General features: G+C 50.3%; 1 protein-coding gene across 1 annotated transcript in view; it reads left to right on the top strand.

Annotated features, from left to right (window-relative positions):
* ASPG (asparaginase) overlaps positions 1 to 23,317 on the top strand; it is a 374,392-nt gene that overhangs the window by 183,579 nt on the left and 167,496 nt on the right. Inside the window, exon 5 of the mRNA XM_085626272.1 lies at positions 1,181 to 1,264. Within this exon, the coding sequence (XP_085482398.1) occupies positions 1,181 to 1,264 (84 nt within the window). The remainder of the gene's footprint in view (positions 1 to 1,180; positions 1,265 to 23,317) is intronic.

Raw genomic sequence — 23,317 nt, 5'->3', positions numbered from 1 at the left:
AGGTTTGAACGTTTTACTTGCCTGTGAATATTTCTGTCAAACTCTACTTACCCTTGAACGAAGTGCTTGAGTTTAAAATTTATTTAAAAAGTGTTTTTTTTAAATTTGGCCTCAGATGTATTCTTTGTGTGTCTCCTTTACTGCCTCTCGGAGTACAGCAAATGCTTAGCTCAACCCTCTGATAAGCCTAACTGGATGCCCACACTACCATGGAAGAGAGTGTTAGTATTATCAACTTTTATCTCTGTAAACCAATTGAGAACCCACTGGACTCTCTGCACAGTGCACTTCATTTTAGTACGCTGTATAGATAGCCGGCTTCCTACAACTAGTATCTAATGTGGGCTGCAGTCCAGTCTTTTTCTCTGCTCACTGTGTCATTGGAGACTGGGCCTGTTGTATCTTCAGAAAGAAGCTAAAATATACAATTTTCTCATGACTGTATTGAAAGATTGAGGCAACAATTTTATTTTTTTATTTTTTACAAACTTCTAAGCTTTCTGTGGAGTACTGTTGCATTCACCTGGACTCTCAATGGTATGAAATCTCATAATAATAAATCTTGCTTTCACTGTACTGTATGAAATCCTCAAATCCTTCCCCATACAATCTGAGACTAACTATTCTGGCACACAGAAGAGGAGGCTACCTTTAATCTGTGCAATAGCCTGTGCAACCATTTTAGAACTATGATCTTGCAAAAGAATCTACAAGAGTGGTCATACCTACAGTGCAGGGCCATCTTTTTATTTTGGAAGAGCGTGAATAATTGGCAGTGGTGACCTAAAAGGCAAAGCAACCAAATTCCGAATGGCCCAAATGGTCACAATGAGTCATGGCTGTGTGATAAAACACGTCAAGTCGAACAACAAACATGCTTTGTTGCAAAGCAGTTATGGAAGGGTAGATGCTCTAGCGCTCCTTGACAAATGCACTGTGTTAAGTAAGTTTCCTTCTGACTAGGTATATAAGACACATTTTTCAGGCAGACTCATATAACCTTTAACGTGGAAAGAAGAAATAGTGGTTAGGGAAAACCTGTTTTAAAAACTCCAATAGCATACACACACACACTCACAATATTGTTTGTCATAAACATTTTATATGCAGTAGTCTCTTTTTTAAATGGTATTGCTTCAGATAGCATTAATATTTATATTTCACCCTTTATGTCCCACAGGTGCCCATATACACAATTCGGAATGACGCTCTTGACAACCTGCTCGATGCACTGCTCTTTGCGGGACAATTTGTAATTCCTGAGGTTGGTATAATTGGCTGTATTTAGAAGCGGCTTAGATCTTGTACATGTCAAAACAGTGTTTTTTCGCCCTTCGTATTCAAGTTAATATTCTGTTACCTTTTTGGTAAAATGTCCCTTAATCCCTTAATTTGTATATCCGTTCAGAAGGATAGTGATTTGCACTGTACGAGTCGAGGATTTATTAGTAGGCCTTGGAAAACTATTTCAGTGTCTTGGTTAGCAAGAAAGTGTAAAACGCCTCTAAGGTATTCCTGTTTTTCGTTGGCAGCTTTGGACTAAATATATTTTTGACCAGATGTGCCATAAATGTACCTTTTTAATTTGCTATTTGACCTGTCTTTTTTTAGGACACAGCACGAGGAAACCGGCTTCCCCGTTTTGTGAAATAAACACATAACGGATCATATTTTCTACACAGGCTCTTTGAGGGTTCAGTTTTTATCTACATTTCCCCTCAATTACAGATTGATGGAGAAGTACCGAGTAGAAAGAATGTTTCAAGAAAGCAAAGTGTTTGTGGGAACAGGGCAATAGGAAGAAACAAACCAAACATGCATACGCATGACAAAGATCGGACGTTTCTCGCATTTGACTATGGTGGCGGTGCCTATACACCACTTGCTAGCTGTTTTATTGATTTGGGAAGTTCTAGGTTCTGAGTTTGTCACTTTTGACTTGTACCGTTTACCTTCCACGAGTCAATTGTGGTAGGAAATGACCAGTTAGCATGTAATCTCTACAAGTTTTTTTTTTTGTTGGCTGCTGCGTAAAAGGAAGAGAAAGAAAAATGCATAATCAGAATCATCGGGTCCTGATATAGAACCGCTGTTCAAGCCCTCCTACTCTTGCATTTGGATGGTTTTAATGGCCTGCTCCATGTCTTCCCATCTCCACACTGGCAGCCCATAAGGGCATTGTACATACTGAAACACGTCTCATCCAGGGCCTTAGAAACATGATTACATCACCACAATCCTGGTGGAACTCCACGGGCTCCCTTTGCTGGCATCCACCCTCTTCGAAACAAGATGCATTATTTACAGAGCCATCACAACCAGCACCACCACTTATCTTGCAGATAAAACCCACTATCTCTGGTGGTTCTCGGCACACCCTTGGCCAGGACACCATCACACTGCAGACTAAGAAGTGAGAAAAAAATTTCAAGGCAGCAGGCCTTTTCCATCTAGGCACCACGGATTTGGAAACGCATCCATCAGGTCTGCCCCAATGCTGCTCCAATTTAGGAAATAGTTGAACACTCATCTTTTTGAGGAACACTACATCACAGTGAATGAACCATTCACAAACCAGCTACCTTTACTGTCATTTGTTGACTTTATGCTGGTCTTTGGCCTTGTGCAGCTCTCTGCTGCCTTTTGGCTAGGTTAAACAGCATGTACATACTTACCAGGGACACTGCATGAGAAGATCGCAAGTGATGGCAATGGTTTATAAATTGCATGTCCAGTATATATCCCTTATTTAATGGTTTGAATTCTCGTCATGTCTAACCTACTGAGCTGGGATTTGGAAGGTCAAAGATACATTTTTATAGCAGAACTCATCATTTATTCCAGACCCTCGTTTTAATTTGTACCTGAATGAAAAAAATCCACATAGGTCACTACTTCAATATATTCGACCAAAAAGGTTTAAGATTTGAATTGCTGTTGGGCTGAATAATTCGTGATAAAGCCCCTATGTTCTAGCTGTGTCTGCTGGTTCCCATAATCTGTATTTTTTGGGCAATATTCAACTTGAGGTCGCTGTTATAGTCTTGTAAGAGCTTCAAGGGCTCGTTGGAGAACATTGTGGGTAGTAACCAGTAAAACTGTGTTATCAGCATATTTAAACAAAGAGATCTGCAGATGCCCTAATTTTGGACGCAAATGTGATGCTTGACAAGATATCCGCTTTGTATAGATTTTAGAGTCACTAGGCCAAAACACACCACTGCCTGGTATTGGTCCAAAGTATGGAGCCACTAAATGGCAACTGACCCAGGGCAAAAAACTGCAGGTATCATGCAGGGGCTCAAGAGATTGAATAGCTAGCCTTCTTCAGTTTCTGTCAACCCCAGTGAGCCTTTGGAAATGCAGACTTTGTTGGAGCAAGACCTGGGAAAAGATATACTGGTGGAAAAGTGGCAACGGTTGTGGAAGAATGTTTAAATGCAGTTTATATGTTACATGTTTCAAATCCCTCTGTGCTATGTGTGGCCTATTCCTGTCTTTTATCCCCAAAATTCTAGCAGTATTTGAGGCCAGAGCAGCAAGGTAGAGGAACAAACTTTCATTTTCATCTCCTTGATACTGACGTTTCATAAATCTTTAACAACTTTTGTTGTGTTCTACAGAGCTAGGAAACTCCTGTTAATGAATGCTAAATAAATATAAAAATAACATTGTTATTAAACCAAGTTGCAACTGAATAGTTAGCTGGATATCGCTTTCCTTTCAGATCAGAGTATCAAAATATTAAGGAGGCATTCCTAGGCCATATAGTTTGTTTCTTTCTTCAGAACTATGCATGCCAATACTCTTGATCAGATCTAAGGTCTTTGAAGAAACAAATATAGCAGCCATTCCTAATCTCGATCATCTACTCCCAGAATATTTGTCCTTAGTTTTCTCCTTGTTCACCATTCATTAAAGGTCTTCTAGGACGGATGTTACGACTGATTCAGTGCAGTGGCTTCGTCTAACATTTGCTTGAAAAAGATAGAGGGAAAATATTAGTTTCGACAAATTGTTGTAGTTTAAAGGGTAACTTCTCCAACATTTTCCACTAAGAATGTCAGTAGAAATATTGGGTGAAAGCTGTTGGGATCAAAAGAAATGAGAGTTGCTTTTTTAAGGGAGACTTGATCATAGCATCTTTCCATTCCTCGGGTACTACTCCTTGTATCAGTGAGTGGTTGAATAGATAGGTCAAGATCGGGTCCAGGAAAAGAGTAATTTGTTTCATTATGATGGCCTGGCATAAATCAGTGGGTGAGCCAGATGGTCTAGAGTTAAAGATGTTTTTGTGTTACTAAAGAGATTCAGTCTTTCACAAAATAGAAAGCATTTTCTGGATCTGGAGGTGCGAAGGCTTTCCATCAGATAAGTACAGTTTGTAAAATGGTGTATTTTGATGTCAATTTTATCCCCAAAAATGGAGTTTATCAGAATTTGAGTGGGTATTATCTGGAACTGATTGACCAGTCAAGAGGATAGAGCATTTATGACCCTGGCTAAATTAGGGGGTTGGCTGATATTTAGGGAGAAGCACCCGTACTTTGCCAAGCAAAAGGATGTCGTTTCTTAGGCAACAGAGTAAAGTAATTTGGCTTATTGAGAATATTTAAGCCTCCTGCGCTTCTGTTTCTAAGAAGCAAGCTCTGGATTACAATTGGGTCTGGGATTGATTGAACGAGTGCTGGTCTGTGTTGGTAATATAAAGTCAAAAAGTTCAGTACGGTTTGAATTAAACAAAGTGAGAGTGATTAACTTCACAGTCCCTGTTGACTGGCTGACCAACTTGAAAGATAGTTAGAATAGCATTAGAGGCCTCAGTCGAATGTGTAGGATCAGCATTTATCAGCTGGAGGTTTAAGACTTACAGGTCTTTAGTGAAGTCAGTAGTTGTGGTCTGCGATGATTGCAGCCACAGGGTGAGGTCACCAAGGACAAGATTACTATTTAGGGCAATGTTACTAATATCGTCTAACATGAAGCCAACTTGCATTCGCAGGTGAGCACGTTATCATTGAACAAATTGTTAAAGGGTTTAAGTTATGGAGTTTTTGTATACTATGGCTACCCTTCTGCATATTTTACTATTGTGATCATGTCTAGTAATTGAGTAGTTTAGTGGCACAAGTTCAAGACAAAAATTGACAACTTAATAAAGTCATGTTTTGATTGAGATCGTGTTTTTCATGAAATTGTGCAGGTTCATGACTGGGTTTCACGGCAGAGCGTGCATCACACAGCAAGGCTCCAATCTTTGAGGAGATGTTGAGTGAGTCCAATCCCAGAACTTACAAGACAAAGCTTTATTCAGAGGGATACTGTGATCTAGATTTTCAGTTTTTATGATAGCCATCCATTCTTTTGATTTTAGTGGAAGCGAAAAAGGGAATGTAATTTCACAGGACTAGCACAACGAAGGAGAGGACTTCCTGGCTAGCGCGGGTAGTAGCTAGACTGTTGATGGTGCAAGAGGCAGCTTGGCTGATGGCTTTCAGGCACAGACTGTCTTGCCTTTTGGCTTGTCACCAGCATGCCTGCGGTGGTCAGCCACCTCTAAATAGGTCAAAATCCGGGTGGCGCATGAAGTACTGCTGCACAACTCAGCAGCTTTGAGGTCCTCACACAAGATGGCCACTATTTTAAAGAAATGCTCCTTGGTTCAGGAAAGAAAGCTCCGGACCAGTGGTCAGTAAGCAGCGAAACTGGTAAAATGTTGAGTCAGAACTTGGTCAAAAAGTTGTTCTAGTCTGAGTATTGCTATGTAGTAGCCCAAGAGTGATGTATTAGCCCACAAAAGGTGATGTAACCAACGAAATGGAAAAATGTACAACACAATCTTAGAACAGGGCTTTCAAACCACGGCAGGCTTTGAAACATTCAATGACTAGGCAGATATTTATCACAAGTTATGAAAATTAACATTACAGGCTATGTGCTGTTCAATTAGAAATAAAATCAATACATTTTTGACAATTTCTTTTTAGGTATAAATAATCTATATTAGCATTTTAAAGTACATGTGGCCTCCATACCCACCAGACCGTTTACCCCTCTGCCAACCCCCCACACCGAGCCATGCAACTGGGCTGGCTGTCTATTTCTTGTTTATTAACTATTCTTAGGAGCTCCTTCCTCATCCCACGGGTTCAGCGTGTAATTGTCTGCGTCTAGCAGACCCAGTGTCCTAGCGAGTAGTGAGCATGTCTGCCCCTATAGTCCCCGTTTGGGTATGAGCCACGGACCCCATATCTTTGGGGGAGGGAGCAGGCTGGCGGGGGCACTGGAGGAGGGGCAGTGGGGGTACTTGATTTGTTGGCTTTGAAACCTGTTGCCCAAATGAAGTGCATACTCCCTTCTCCCAAGCTTCTTAAAAAAAGTTTTTCTATTCAGACTGAAAGATAATTCTCTGTGTCCGAACAGTAGGAAACATGTTGTGGGAAATATTTAAATCCCATTCCACTTAGTTATATAATCCTAGATATCAAGCAGAGTTCTAGTTATTGGAGTTGCATTTAGGCCTTTTCCTCTGCTTTATGTAGCCAAGGGACTTCTCTCAGGGTTGGGATTCCAAGTTCTGGTTAATGGAACACCATAATTTGTCTGTCTCTCCTTGCTACTATTCGACCAGGTATCTTATCTGGGTTGCTTGGTAATAGTGCCACCTTGAAGAATCCAATGCCACCTTGATTTGAGTTTGTCACGGATTGAATTATGCAAAATCTGAAAGAAACACGTTAGTTAGATTCCTTACCTTAGAATATCCCCAGGCGTCAGGCTGGATCCGGAAAGATTTTTCATCAGCAATACCCTTGCGCGTCGCTAGGCGTCGTCTGCGGCACCGCGTCCGTCGTCTGCGTCGTGGTCGCCGGGATGACGTAGTCGGAGTACTTAGACGCAGCCCTCGCGTGCTGACATCAGTTCTTCTTTTTTCCGCGCCAGTAAGCGCAGCTGCGGGAAGAGCATACCCTTTAGTCACTTTTTGACTAAACTTTTTGAACTTTTTTGGTTCATCTTTCGAGTCTACCTCTAGTCCTGGTGACGGTAGGGATGCCCGGTTTCAAGCCGTGCGCCGCTTGTCACCGACTGATGTCAGTTACGAATCACCACCGTCGGTGTCTCTACTGCCTTGGGGCCGACCATGATGCCGTGTCGTGCCCCGACTGCCGGGCCTTGACCTCGAAGGCTAGGCGGGAGCGGTCCTGCAAGCTCCTCGAGGTCCGGCAGTCGGCTCCGCGCCGCTCGAGGTCCTGGTCGAGGGACCGGTCGCGGAGCCGCAGCCATCACCGCTCATCGGGTTCGACGTCCTCTCATTCAGGTAAGTCAAGGCACAGTAAATAGAAGTCGAAGAAGCGACATCACTCTTCTGACTCCCCTCGCCGGTCGTGCGACTCAGCTGAGGGTTCGGGTGGCACCACCCACGTGGCTCCGTCGGAGCCGCAGGAGTCGCATCCGGCCCCATACCCTCCGGTCCCTGGGCCTAATGCGACTCCGGGCGAGACTCAAGATTTCCTCGTGTCCATGAGGAGTCTCGCTCCACCGTCGAGGCCTGCCGGTGCGCCTTCGGGCCCCGCAGGTCCTACTGGGAGGCCTAGCGAGCCGGCGGCTCCGGCCCCGGCGCCGTCGTCGATTCCGGTCCCGATGCCGCAGGCCCCCATGGGATCCAGGCCTGGATCCCGGTCAACGCCGGTTGACCTTACGACTCCTCCGCCGGCGCGACTCCTATGGTGCTGCCCCCGGCACCGTCTTCGGACGACGTCGTCCCCAGTTTTAGTCCGGGTCCGGCGCCGTCTCCGGCGCCGATGGATGAGCAATTCATCTACCGCCCGGCTCTGTCCTTTCAACCTGTCTACCAGGAGTCGGATGACGGGGACGACTGGGAGGGGTCTGAGGACCCTCTGGCACAGCAGTGCCAGTTTGATCAGGACTGGGCAGAAGAGCTGGGGGATGCCAGTGGTCTCGACACCTCCCCTGACACTGGCTTCAACTCTCCTCCCTCCGTGGCTACGGAGGGTGCCACCTATTCCGTGGTGCTGCGCAGGGCTGCCGAAGCCCTTCATCTGGAGTTCCCTGCAGTGGCCGTGAGGACTAACCTCCTCACTGAAGTGCTTCAACCGCCAGTAAGCTCTTCGGAGCCTCTACTGCAGTTCAATGAAGCACTGACTGACGTTCTGATGGGCACCTGGTCCAAGCCCTCCACAGTCACTCCTGTGGACCGGAACGTGGCCCGGCGCCACTGCCCTGCACCGGGTGACCCCAGCTTTCCTTCGGTGCACCCCCACCCCTGAGAGCCTGGTTATCCAGACCTCTACATCCCAGACCGCCTTCCCGTCCGCTCCTCCGATCAGGAATCCAAAAGGTGGGAACAGTTTGGGAAGAAGCTGTTTTCTTCCCTCAGTTTGGGGTTGCGGTCTATTAATCCCGCGTGCCTTTTGGACCGTTACACCCACTCCTTGTGGGATACGGTGGTGGACGTGCTCTCCCAGTGTCTGGAGGAGGTCCGGACACGGCTCGCCCAGTCTCTTGCTGAGGGGTGGGATGCAGCACGGTACTCGATTCGATGTGGGCTTGACACCACGGACTCGCTAGGTAGGGCGATTGCGACGATGGATGCGATTTGTCGCCACGCCTGGCTGAGATCCACGAATTTCTCCAGGGATGTCCAGAGCACCCTCATGGACATGCCCTTCGATGGCCATCGCCTTTTTGGCAACAAAGCGGATGGTGCGCTGGAGCGCTCTAAGGACTCCAGGGATACGGCCAAGTCCTTGGGCCGCTCGGCCCCGCGCCCGCAAACTTCCGCTTTTCACCCCTTTCGTGACCAAGGAAGGGGTGCCCCCACACGTCCGTCTAGCCTCACACTGCAGAACCAGCCTCAACGCGGACTTGGTTTCCGCCGAGGCAGGGCAGGGGGACAGAGCCGGTCAGCCCACATCTGCCCCAGCAGCATCCGCCTCAAAACCTTCCTAGTCCGACCTTTCAGGCCCATTCCACGCCAGTGGAAGGCAGAGTTCACCATCACCTGCTCCACTGGCGTACCATCACGTCAGACAGGTGGGTGCTGCAAATCGTCCGAAGGGGCTACTCCCTCCCCTTCGAGAGGACCCCTCCAGCCATGCCACTGCAGTACCACCGCATATCGGGGGATCACTTGCAACTTCTGAAGGAGGATGTTACAGCCCTCTTGGCCAAGGGGGCCATTTAGCGCGTTCCTGACCCCTCCAGCCATGCCACCTCAGTACCACCGCATATCGGGGCTCACTTGCAACTTCTGAAGGAGGATGTTACAGCCCTCTTGGCCAAGGGGGCCATCGAGCACGTTCCTGGCCCAGAAGTAGGTCGGGGTTATTATTCTCACTACTTTCTGGTTCCCAAGAAGGGCAAAGAGGGCCTCTGCCCTATCTTGGACCTCAGGAGCGTCAACACCTTCCTCTGGAAGGAGAAGTTCCAGATGCTCACCTTAGCTCAGGTTCTGGCTGCCCTAGACCCTGGAGACTGGATGGTAGCGTTGGACTTGCAGGACGCATATTTCCACATCCCTGTCCTGCCGGCCCACCGGCATTACCTGCGGTTTATGGTAGGCCACGAGCACTTTCAGTTTACCGTGCTCCTCTTCAGCCTCACCAGTGCCCCTCGGGTGTTAACGAAAGTGATGGCGGTGGTCACAGCTCATCTGCGCAGATTAGGGGTTCCAGTCTTCCCCTATCTTGACGACTGGTTGTTGAAGGCGGGCTTGCCCCAGGCAGTCATTTTCCACCTCCAGACTACGGCCGACCTCCTGCATTTGCTGGGGTTCTCCATCAATGTGCCGAAGTCTCATCTGAGCCACTCCCAGCAGCTTCTCTTCATTGGAGCGGTTCTGGACTCGGTGCTGTTTCGGGTCTATCCTCCGGAACAGCGGGTTTGGGATATTCCGATCTTTCAGCCTTTATCCCGAGTTTCGGTCAGGTTGGTGCTGCGGCTGCTGGGTCTGATGGCCTCCAGCATCCTGCTGGTACATCACGCCAGGTGGCGGATGTGGGCTCTGCAGTGGGACCTGAAGTTCCAGTGGGCTCAACATCGGGGCAATCTGTCCGACCACGTCCTGATCTCGGAAGGCGCTGCAAGACAGTTGCAGTGGTGGCTCACGGACCGCGATTGGTTCAGTGGCAGATCCCTCTCCCTTCCCCAACCGGAGCACACAGTGGTGACGGATGCGTTCCTCCTGGGATGGGGGGGCCACATGGGAGAGGCGAAGATCAGAGGCCTCTGGTCTCTGGCGGAGTCCCGGCTCCATATCAACCTATTGGAGCTGCAGGCGATCCGGCTTACACTAAAGGCATTCCTTCCCTCTGTACAGGGAAGTGCAGTGCAGGTGATCACGGACAACACCACCGCCATGTGGTATTGCAACAAACAGGGCGGGGTGGGGTCGTGGACCGTTTGTCAGGAGGCTCTGTGCCGCTGGACATGGCTGGAACATCAGGGCATCACCCTGGTGGTTCAACACCTGGCGGGCTCTCTGAACGCCAGGGCGGACAAACTCAGCCGCCGGTGCATGATGGATCACGAATGGCGTCTGAACTCGGACGTGGCGCAAGGCCTCTTTTGGCAGTGGGGAAAGCCTTGGTTAGATCTATTCGCCACCGAAGAGAACACGCAATGTCAGCAGTTCTGCGCGTTGGAATTTCCAAGGCGGCACTCGCTCGGAGACGCTTTTCGTCACGAGTGGAGTTGCGGTCTGTTGTACGCCTTTCCGCCTATACCACTTCTGCCCAGAGTGCTGAAGAAGATCAGGCGCAACCGGGCCCAAGTCATCCTTGTGGCTCCGGATTGGGCACGAAGATACTGGTATCCCGAGCTACTCAGTCTGTGAATTGATCCCCCGATTCGACTGCCTCTTCAGGAGGACCTTCTGTCACAGCAGCAGGGGACGGTCCTCCACCCGAACCTGTCCAGCCTCCACCTCCATGCGTGGAGATTGAGCGGCGACCATTGATGCCATTTGACTTGCCTCCTGAAGTCTGTGATGTCATTCTGGCAGCCAGGCGTTCCTCCACTAAAACGGTATACGCCTGCAGGTGGAACAAATTTGTGGCATGGTGCACAGCAAAGGCTGTGGATCCTCTTTCCGCCCCTCTTTCTGAAGTTCTCCTCTTTCTTCTTTTCCTGGCCCAGCAGGGTTCTGCTCTGGGCACCCTCAAGGGATATCTTTCATCTGTTTCTGCCTTCTTACGGCTTCCTGATCAGCCTTCCCTTTTCAAGTCCCCTGTTGATAGATTCTTTCAAGGCATTACTCACATGTTTCCTCCTGTCCCTTTCGTAATGCCTCAGTGGGACTTGAACCTGGTGTTAACCTATCTGATGTGCGCTCCTTTTGAGCCACTTCATAATTGTCCTCTTCGTCTTCTGACTCTTAAGACTGCTTTCCTGGTTGCCATCACCTCTGCCAGAAGAGTGAGTGAGCTCCAGGCTTTTTCTTCTAAACCTCCTTTCCTCTCTGTCCATCCGGACAAGGTTGTTCTCCGGACTCGTCCTTCCTTTCTTCCTAAGGTGGTTACTGCCTTTCACATCGGCCAGTCTGTTACATTGCCCACCTTTTTTCTGCCTCCACATCCCTCGAAAGAGAAAGAGAGGCTCCACCGTCTGGACCCAAAACGTGCCCTCTCCTTCTATCTGGACCACACGAAACAGTTCTGGGTGGACGACCAACTTTGTGTTGGCTACGTGGGCGCTAAGAAGGGGTGGGCAGTGCACAAACGGACCATCTCTCGGTGGGTCGTTTTGTGCATTAAGGCCTGTTATTCCTTGGCTAAGAAGGAACCTCCTGTGGGGCTGAGGACCCATTCCACTAGGGCCACAGCGGCTACTACTGCCCTGGGACGGGGAGTCCCTCTGCAGGACATTTGTCAGGCAGCTACGTGGGCCTCGCTGCACACGTTTGCTAAGCATTACTGCCTGGACAGCCAAGTACGGAGAGATGGCTTCTTTGGCCGTTCCGTTCTCCAGGACTTCCTGGGGTGATCTTGGTTCACAGACCCACAACCGGGGTTGGTATTGCTGGGGTATCTATTCTAAGGTAAGGAATCTAACGTGTTTCTTTCAGATGAACAAGTTACTTACCTTCGGTAACGATATATCTGTAAGAAACATTAGTTAGTTAGATTCCTTACCACCCCACCTATCCTCCCCGTTCTGCGAACTGATATCTAGGGTTAAGGTCATCCCTTTCAGGGCCCTAGATTCATGGCACCAGTGTTGGTTTCTTGCACGGCTCTGCGTTCCTGGCGTGGAAAGCTATGTATAAAACGGACGTCAGCGCGCGAGGGCGACGTCTAAGAACTCCGACGTCATCCCGGCGACCACGACGCCGACGCCGGACTCGGAGCCGCAGACGACGCCTAGCGACGCGCAAGGGTATTGCTGACGAAAAATCTTTCCGAATCCAGCCTGACGCCTGGGGATATTCTAAGGTAAGGAATCTAACTAACTAATGTTTCTTACAGATATATCGTTACCGAAGGTAAGTAACTTGTTCGTCTAGATCTCTTCCCACACCAGAGGTAAAAAGTGCATTGTAGCTCTGGCAATATTTATTGGTAATTTTTTGGGGGTAAGATACCCATCTTGTACGCAGCTGTTTTCCCAACCAAGGAGAGTGTTTTGGCTAGTCATGCATCTATAATAGTTTTAACGGCACGCAACAACTTTTAATAGTTACCAGTAGAGCAAGTTTGATGGTTAGGGTGATAGTGATTCCCAGATATTGGAGTCCTGTTCTAGATCATCAGAAGGGTGTGTACAGCTTGTAGCCTCTTAGTATATACCAAGTAGCCCATGCCCAGTCTTTTTTTTTTTTTTTTGAAACCGTTTATTACAAAACTCAAAAAATATACAAAGATGGGCCTACAACCTTCCGGCCGGCCGCTAGTAAACAAAAGGAGCATATGACACACATTGTAGAGCGCGCGTTGCGGCTAAGGAAGATGCACAGGAGTTAACAGCGTTGATAGCCACACCATCCGGACCCCACTGTACGGTTTCATTTTAAACTGAAATAACAACCAGAAAAAACAAAAACCACAAGGCAATCTACAATCAGAAATAGCAGCATGTGCTCCCCTGAGAGGGGGACCCTACCAATCCATAGGAGTATCAAGAAGGGTAAGTGATCAGGATTAGGGCTGGGTAAAACTCAATGCCCGGAGCGGGGAAGATGGGTCGGCTACGGGGATGGGGCAGGCGACGGATCGGGCAATAACGGTGGAGTACAGATTCCCCCGCGGTAGGCGTTCCAGGGGCCCCATACTTTCACCCATGTCCCAGGCTTACCTCTCGCAACATACACCACCTTTTCCCGAAACATGCACCAGTCCATATGTTCCTTCCAGGCCGAGACAGTCGGGGACCTCTGAGATCGCCACAGTTGAGCAATATCACGCTTAGCCACCATATATCCCAGAGTCACCCACCACGTCTGTGGCGCCGAATAGTCGGTAGGTTCCCACACCTTCAACAGGCATCTCCTAGCTTCGGGTAACAGCACCACATGCGTAACCACACGCAAAACCTCATGCACACCACGCCAGAATCGCTCCACATCCGGGCATTCCCACAATATATGCAGAAAGGTCCCCAAAGCGCCACACCCACGCTTACACAACCCGTCCACAGCATAGCCCATACGCAGAAGCCTCGGCCCCGTCATGTAGACTCTGTGGAGTATCTTGAGCTGGACGAAGCGAAGGCGGGCCGGTATGGCCACCTCTTTCGGGGAGGCCACCGCAAGGGTCCAGTCCTTGTCGTCCAGCTCCAGTCCATCGGCAACCCAAGCCTCACGAAGGGCAATCAGCAATCCCGTGCGGTCATTGATCAGTTTTTTGTAGATCAGTGAGATCGTGCTGTCCGGAACGTGTCCATCCAGCACTCTATCCTCAAGGGGGGAACACTCCGGGATGGATGCAACGTCCGGGAAGACGGAGCCCAGTGCATGACGGACCTGCAAATACCGAAAGTACTCCCTGCCATGCAAGTGGTACTCCGCCTGCAGCATCTCGAACGTTTTAAATCCTCCCCTCGTCCAGAGATCCCCCACCTTGCTAATGCCTATCATGTCCCACTTCTGGAAGCCCTTCGAGGTCCACAGGGAGCCCAACTGCTCGGACGCGTATAGTGGTGACGCCCGGGTCAGACGATCCTTCCACCCCATCGCCACATTAGCCGCGTGCCACACTCGCACCATGACACGCGTGGGGCCGGTCAGCCGAGCGTCGGGCGTGCTGGAGTAGAGCGCTCGATTATAATCCCCACCCGGGAGTAGCAACTTATCCATTTCGAATGCCGGGTTTAAAGCGGGCCCATACAGGCCGTGATTAATCGCAGCCAGCTGGGAGGCCCAATAGTATCGTTTGATATCCGGGAGGGCAATCCCGCCGTCATACCATGGGAGCGTCAGCTTCGCCAGGGCGATTCGCGGCCTCCCGTCCCAGAACAGGCGGCGCTGCAAACTCTCCACCTCACGGAAGTAGCGCGCTGGGACGGGGTCCATAGTATTCTGCAAGGCGTAGAGGAAGCGCGGCAGAGACATCATCTTAAACAATGCCGCCCGGCCGAGCGGCGAGAGCGGCAAGCGCCGCCAGCGCGTGACATCTTCCTTCAGGCGCTGGAGGGGGGGAAGCAAGTTCCGATCATACCGGGCCTCCGGGTCCAGAGTAATGAAGACACCCAGGTACCGAAATCCCTGCGGGGCGATCTGGATCGGACAGCCCCGCGGGAGAATGGGCGCCTCCCCAGAGAGAACATACACGCACGATTTAGCCCAGTTGATGACAAGGCCGGAGTAACGACCAAATGACTGCAAAACATCAACCAGTACTATAAGTGAGTTACGTGGGGAAGCTAGGTACAAGAGGATGTCATCGGCGTATAGGGATACGCGGTCCTCATGCTCGGGGGTCCAACGGAGATCACGGATGGAAGGCTCCCACCGCAGCCACTCTGCCAGGGGCTCCAAGGCAAGCGCAAAAAGGAGCGGCGATAAGGGGCAGCCCTGCCGCGTGCCCCGGCCCAGCTCAAACGGAGCCGATACTCTACCGTTCACCACCACCTGCGCCAATGGGCCCGAATACAGCAATTTGACCCAACTGATGAACCCTGCGCCAAAGCCAAACTTCGCAAGCATCGCCCAGATGTATGGCCATTCAAGCGCATCAAACGCCATGGTGGCGTCCAGGGATGCCAAAATGGCCGGCTCCCGTATGTACTGAACACGTGCAAGCACCCCATGCAAACGCCGCAAGTTAAGAGCTGTGTTACGATGGGGAATAAAGCCGGACTGATCCTGGTGAACCAGTTCGCCCACCACGCCGACCAGCCGATTGGCCAGGACCTTGGCGAGAATTTTAGGCTCCGCGTTCAGTAGCGAAATGGGCCGATAGGATGTAACCCGGTCCCGAGGTCTCCCCTCCTTGTGGATAACCACGATTGTAGCCAGACGCTGGTCCAGCGGGAGGGAGCCCACCGAATGGGCCTCCAGGAACATCGATCGGAGATGTGGAGCCAGCGTATCCGGTCTCAATTTGTACAACTCGATGGGGAGACCATTAGGACCCATGGCCTTGCCGGAAGAGACCGAGCGTATGGCGAGGGCGATTTCGTCGGAGGTTGGAGCGGCGTCTAACGACACTCTGTCCTCCTCAGAAAGGTAAGGCAGCGCGATATCCCTGAGCAGGATACAGGAATCCTCTTCAGAGCAGGAAGACACCGGGGAATACACCCCACGGAAATAGTCTGCGAAACAGGAGACAATTTCTTCCGGCTCAGTAACACACACACCGCCTGTTTTCTCAATCAGCGGGACTACACGACTCGCTCTCTCCTTTTTGTCCAGCCACGCAATCAATTTACCAGCCTTATCACCCACATCATACAATCTCCCCTGTTGCTCTCTACTGAGGCCCCTGGCTGCCTCCGTGACGAGGGCCCTATAGGCCGCTTGCTTGAGTTGGAGGACATGCAATACGGCATCCGTCACCCCACTTTCTAGATTACCCTCCAACTCGGCTATCTCAGCTTCCACCCGGGTCACCTCCTCCCGCTCGCGCCTCCGGGTGTGGGAAATGAGGGACAGGGCCTCTCCTCGTAGTACTGTCTTGAATGCCTCCCACAGTGAGACAGCCGAAGGCACGGACCCCACATTCTCGTCAAAGTAGCGCCGGAGGGATTTAATCAATTCAGCGCGAATAGTGGGGTCGCGCAAGTACCATGGATTGATCGGGACCACCCTACCCTCACCCCTCGGAAAAAGGTCCAGGTGTAACAGAAGCGGGGAATGGTCCGAGATACCCCGTGCCAAATGGCGCACCTCTCCCACCCTCCCAACATAGGCCGCCGGGACCAGGACATAATCTAGTCGTGAGAGACTACCATGGGCCCCCGAATGGAAGGTATACTGTAACTGCGTGGGATGCTTCAAACGCCAGCAATCCACCAATCCCAAAGTGTCTAATAGACCAGAGAGCCACGCTTGGGCCCGGGGGAGGTCCCTAGGGGGGTGACGATCCACAGTCCCGGAAACCACCGCATTGAAATCCCCCCCCCACCACCAGAATCCCCCCCGGAAGGCCAAGGAGGAGGCGCCCCAGGTCCGCAAAGGTAGTCGACTGCAGCCCCGGTGGGACGTATACTGACACAAAAACCACCACTTTGCCCTCCATCCTGCCCACCAAGACCGCGTAACGTCCCCTGTCGTCATGGAGCACCTCATCAATCTCCAGCGGAAGCGAGTTCTTAACCATGATGCCCACACCCCTTGAGCCAGACGTAAAGCCCGAATGGGCCACTAGGCGATAGCCACGCCGATTCATGGCGCAGAAGGAGTTGCCAATGAGGTGTGTCTCCTGCAGAAAAACTACATCGGGCGAGATTCGCTTCAAGAACTGCAGGACCACCCCACGTTTAATCCTGTCCCCCAGTCCATTCACGTTCCAGGACAAAAAAGTTAGTTCCCTACCCCCCATCATAGACAAGCGCCACCATTCGTCCCCCCGAGAGCACTATAGAGCTAGCACAATGATACCTTTGCCTTGTGGTGAAAACGAACAACACCCCCCCATCCCTACCCACCCACCCCAACCAAACTCCCCCCTCCCTGCACCCCTGCATGAGCCGAACAGCCCCCCCAACATGCAGTGTGCCTGTCGCCCCATATATATAATAAAAAACTAGCTAAGCCCCCTAGAGGAGGAGGGAGAACCCCCAAGAGACCCCACACAACCTCCATAGGAGGGGAAATTATACAGACAGATGCTTAATCGAGAGTGGCAACATTTTTGTCCAGAGTGAAGCCCAACATCACCCCCTCAGTCCCGATCCAGGGTGCCGTCTCCCCCCCGCCGCCCCCCCCCACCCCCCAGATCACGATCCCCAGACAGAGTGTCCAGCCAGTCTCCGGCCGCTTCGGGGCGATCAAAAAAGTGCGTGCGACCCTCTACCTCCACTCGCAGCTTGGCTGGGAAGAACATTGCGTATTTAAGGTTCAAGTCCCGAAGACGGCGCTTGACGCCTTGGAAGCTCAGTCTCTGCTTCTGGACCGCTGGGGTGAAATCCGGATAAAAGTTCACCTCCATGTTATCAAGCTTAACCGGCCCCAACAGTCTGGAGGCTTGCAGGATAGCGTCTCTGTCCCGAAAGTTGAAAATCCGGGCAATGAGGGGCCGCGGAGGGGCTCCGACCCTCGGCCTTCCCCCGGGAACCCTGTGGGCCCGCTCCACCGCAAAGAATTTACTCAGCCCCCGTGGCTGGAGATGGGTAGCGATCAGGTCCTCCACAAATAGGTTCGCCGCCGCTTCCTCCCGTCCCTCGGGTACTCCAATGATGCGGATGTTGTTTCTCCGGGCCCGACTCTCGGAGTCCTCCAGGCGCCGATCCATAAACGCGCTTGCCTGACTAAGCCGGCGCACCTCTGTTTGTAGCGCCGCCACATCAGTAGTAAGGCCCGATGCGGTGTGGGCCATAGAATCAACTCGGTCGTTGGTCTTGGAAAGATCGGCCCTCACCAGGCCAACATCCACGAGGACCGAGTCGATCTTCTGTGCCAGTGTGTCGAACCGCTGGCCTACCGAGGCCTTCATCTCGGCAATGGCGCCCATGACATCCCGCAGAGTCAGATCCGTGGGCAGGTCCGGGGCATCAGGAGGGTCCTCAGGGGATTTATGCGGTCCGCCGGGAGATCCCTTCTGGAGGGTATTGCGGTCCATACTGTTGGCCTGATGGGTGGTGCCACGCCGGGTCGGCTTGGTCTTTGCCCGGTCTCCATCTTGTTTGGTGGCCATGGCCACTAGTCTCCCGGTCGTACCAGTCACGTCGTGAAAGGCAGGCAATCAGGGCCACAAGCTCCGGGGGGGGCCACCCCCGATCGGCGGGGTGGGTCACAGCCGGCGGGCAGGCCAAGTCTCCCAGCGAGACCACACCAACACAAGGAGCCCCGCGACCCAACCCTGCAGTGATTGCAAGGGGGTGCGAAAGCGCGGGGTGCGCGACTCGCCAGGCCCGGCCCGCCGCTGTTGTTCACTTTGTCACTGGGTCACCCCTCAGCGCAAAGCCGGGGTCTGGCGAGGAGAAGGCCGCAGACTTCAATCGGTGCTCACTCCGGTGTCCGAGGTCCGATTTGACAACGGGAAACGGGTGCCACCTCAGCTCAGGCTCACCAACACATTCCCCTCCTCCGAGACAGGATAAATTCAGGATAGTCGTGGGAGGTTGCGGAGGTCCTCGGGAGCCTCGCACCTACGCGGCCATCTTGGTTGCGCGCTAGGCTCCTCCCCCATGCCCAGTCTTTGCGTTATTTTTAGCTACAAGAGGTCTTAGCTCTTTGACTAATTTGTTTAGGACGTCTGCATTCAATGATTTTAGGCATGCTGCTTCTTTAGTAATGCTCTCTCTCAGGACCCCTTTGAGTGTTTCCTATAGGATACCCTTACTAACGTTTTCCCCATGCCATTAAGTTCTATGTATTCTTTAATTTGGCTCTGAATTGTCTACTACCACAGGGTCCTTCAGCCGGTAGTCATTCAACCACCGCCTCTCTCTTCCTAGTTTGTCCTTTGGAGCCTGCCATTTTAGTGTCCTCATTATGGGCTATGGTCTGAGAGCATTATGGGTCGCTGTATCGCATATTCTATCTGGTATCTCAGTATATGATCTATCCTCACATGTCTGGTGAACACAGAGAAATGTGATTAGTTAATACCAAGAGGGTAGTGATGTCTCAATGCATCAATCCGACCGCTTCACTAAGCCATTTTCCTCCTCTGCGGAAAGTGCCGGTGACTTCTCTGCTGCAATTGGTCTTCCTGAGTGTTCATTACAAAGTTTAGCTTGCCCCTCACATTCAATGGTCCTCTTTAAAAGACTATTGCTTCTTGTATGGCTCTGTGTAGAAAGCCTTCCTGCCCTTGGTTAGTTGCATATATTGAAGTTAAGGTGATCGTGGATATCCTCCCACCTCTGTTCAGCACCAGCTGCCCACTAATAAGTATACCTTCTTCCGCGCTGAAGCACAATATTGCTATTTAATGGCTCTTGATCTTAGCAGTTTCCTATATCTGATCTTCTTTCAACATATGGGTTTCTTGAATGAAACAGACCTCTGCCCCATCTAACTCCAATTCCTGGAGCACGTTCAATATTCAGAGCAGACGATTGAGGCCACTTAAATTTTATGTATTAAGTTTAAGAGTTTGTTTAATCCTCGTTATTTATTTAATTACTTGTACAGTCATTTATCGATACATAACAGGAAGTTCAATTCCAGATAGAATAGAATGTTTCAAACAATACACGAAAGACAGACATGTAATTAACTTGTTTTCTATCTGTCCCTTATCTTCGTTTTCTGCTAGGGGTAATGTATTCACCGTTTCCCATAGCTCAGTTTTGTACATTTTCCCGACTTACTTATCCCAGATTACATTAACTGTTTATGTATCTCTTCCCTTCCCCGAATCCTCCCACTTGAACCCTCAGAACTAGAGTGATTTTCCCACCTTTCTGCCCTCCATCTCAGTTTTAATTAGTAAACTCCAGAGCATCAACAAGTGAATGGAAAGTCATTACCTTTTTAGGTCTCACCTGACCCAGCGCATGCGCTGCACAAGCGAGACTTTTTGTGAGGGCTCAAAAAATGCTACCATGGCCAGCCTAGAGCTACAGTGCATGTGCGCGGGCGCGCACTTAGGAGCAGAGGCTGGCAAACCTCGTCATGCTCATTAAGCGCCCGCGATCACTTTCACTTTCGACCGCAATCACTTTCGTGGCGCCCCTTTGATGTTCTCGTTCAAAGAACATCAAACATCAAAGAACATGTAGTGTTAATGCTTTGCTGCGCCCGTTTGACTTACAATGTGCTTTCTCTTTCCACAAACTCGATGTTTGTGTTCCTTTATTTTGAGATGCTTTTAGTATTACTGTTTTGTGACTTAAAGAACATTAAGAAAATGTTACTGTGAAACTAGACAACGTTCACAGTGTTTATTTCGGATCGCAGCGGCTGCTTCATGTCCGTTGCACCATTCAGGGAGTCCTTTCGTTGGCGCTTTCATGAGGACATGATGAGGAAGCTGGAAACTTTTGGCACATTCTCTTTAGATCTCAAAGCGCTATGGTGGGTGCAGCAGTTACAACTCATGAAATATGGGGTGCAACTCACAAGGAGGGGGCAGGTTTGAGTGCACATTGTCTGCAATCGAACTCTTAAGATGATGGGTTGTGTGTATCCATTATCAGCACTCAGTCTTCACTAAGTGATCTTGTTTGTTTTGTTGTTGTGTTAATGCTTTGCTACGCCAGTTTGACTTGCAACGTGCTTTCTCTTTCCACAAACCCGATGTTTGTGTTCCTTTTATTTTGAGATGCTTTTAGTATTACTGTCACACCCACAACCACAACCACACACACACAACCACACACACAACCACACACATACACACAACCACACACACACACACAACCACACGTACAACCACACACACAACCACACATACAATCACACACACAACCACACATACACACAACCACAACACAAACATCCACAACCAACCACAACCACACAAACAACCACAACCACACACCACACATACAACCACACCCACACACACAGCCACACCCACAACCACACACAACCACACAACCAGAACCACACACAACCACACAACCACAAACACAACCACAAACACAACTGCACACACAACCACACACAACCACACCCACACAACCACACACACAACCACACCCACACACACCACACACAACCACACACAACCACACACACAACCACACACAACCACACACAACCACACAACCACACACACAACCACACACACAACCACACCCACAACCACACAACCAGAACCACACACAACCACACACAGAACCACACAACCACAAACACAACCACACAACCACAAACACAACCACACAACCAGAACCACACAAACACAACCACACAACCACAAACACAACCACACAACCAGAACCACACACACACTCACACCCACACACTCACACCCACACACTCACACCACCACGCACACAACCACACACAAACATATACACACAGCCACACACACACAACCACACACACACACAACCACAACCACAGACACCACACACAACCACATACACATATACACACAACCACACACACACAACCACATCCACACACACACAACCACACACACACAACCACACACACAACCACCCCACACACACACAACCACACACACACGACCACAACCACACACACACACACACACACACCCACACACACAACCACACACAACCACACACAAACATATACACACACACAACCACACACAACCACATACACACATACACACAACCACACACAACTATAACCACACACAATCACACAACCACAAACACACACACATACACACAACCACACACAACCACACACACATACACACAACCACACACAACCACACACACACAACCACACACACAACCACAACCACACACACACAACCACACACACAACCACACACACAACCCCACACACAACCACAACCACACACACAACCACACACACAACCACACACACAACCACACACACAACCACACACACAACCACACACACCCACACAACCACACACACAACCACACACACGACCAAAACCACACACAGAACCACACACACACAACCAGAACCACACACAGAACCACACACAGAACCACACACAACCACACACAGAACCACACACAACCACACACAGAACCACACAACCACACAACCAGAACCACACACAACCACACACACACAACCACACACCCACACTCACACCCACACACTCACACAACCACACACACAACCACATACACACACAACCACACACATAGACAACCACACACATAACCACATATACACCCACAACCACACACCCACAAACACAACCACACAGAACCACTCACACACAACCACACACACAACCACACACACAACCACACACATAACCACACACAACCACACACAACCACACACATATACACACAACCACACACACATATACACACACATACACACACCCACACAACCACACACCCACACAACCACAACCACACACAACCACACACACAACCACAACCACGCACACAACCACACACACAACCACACAACCACACATACAACCACACACACATATACACACACAACCACACACACATATACACACACAACCACAGCCACACCCACATAACCACACACACAACCACACAAACACACACACACAACCACACACACACAACCACACACATAACCACAATCACACCCACACACAACCACACCCACCCACCCCCACACACATCACACACCCACAACCACACACACACAACCACACACACACATAACCACACACACAACCAGAACCACACACAACCACACACACAACCACAACCACACACACAACCAGAACCACACACACACACCCACACACACCCACACACACTCACACACACAACCACACCCACACACAACCACACATACACACAACCACACCCACACACAACCACACATACACACAACCACATACACACAACCACATACACACAACCAAACACACACAACCACACACAACCACACACAACCACACACAACCACACACAACCACACACAACCACACACACACAACCACACACACACAACCACACACACACAACCACACACAACCACACACACACACACAACCACACACAACCAGAACCACACACACAACCAGAACCACACACACAACCAGAACCACACACACAACCAGAACCACAACCA

The sequence above is a fragment of the Triturus cristatus genome, chromosome 9 (genome assembly GCF_964204655.1).
Source record: "Triturus cristatus chromosome 9, aTriCri1.1, whole genome shotgun sequence".
In the NCBI taxonomy this organism is placed as follows: Eukaryota; Metazoa; Chordata; class Amphibia; order Caudata; family Salamandridae; genus Triturus; species Triturus cristatus.
Note: the sequence above shows the minus strand (reverse complement) of the source record. Positions and strands in the feature narration are given on the sequence as shown.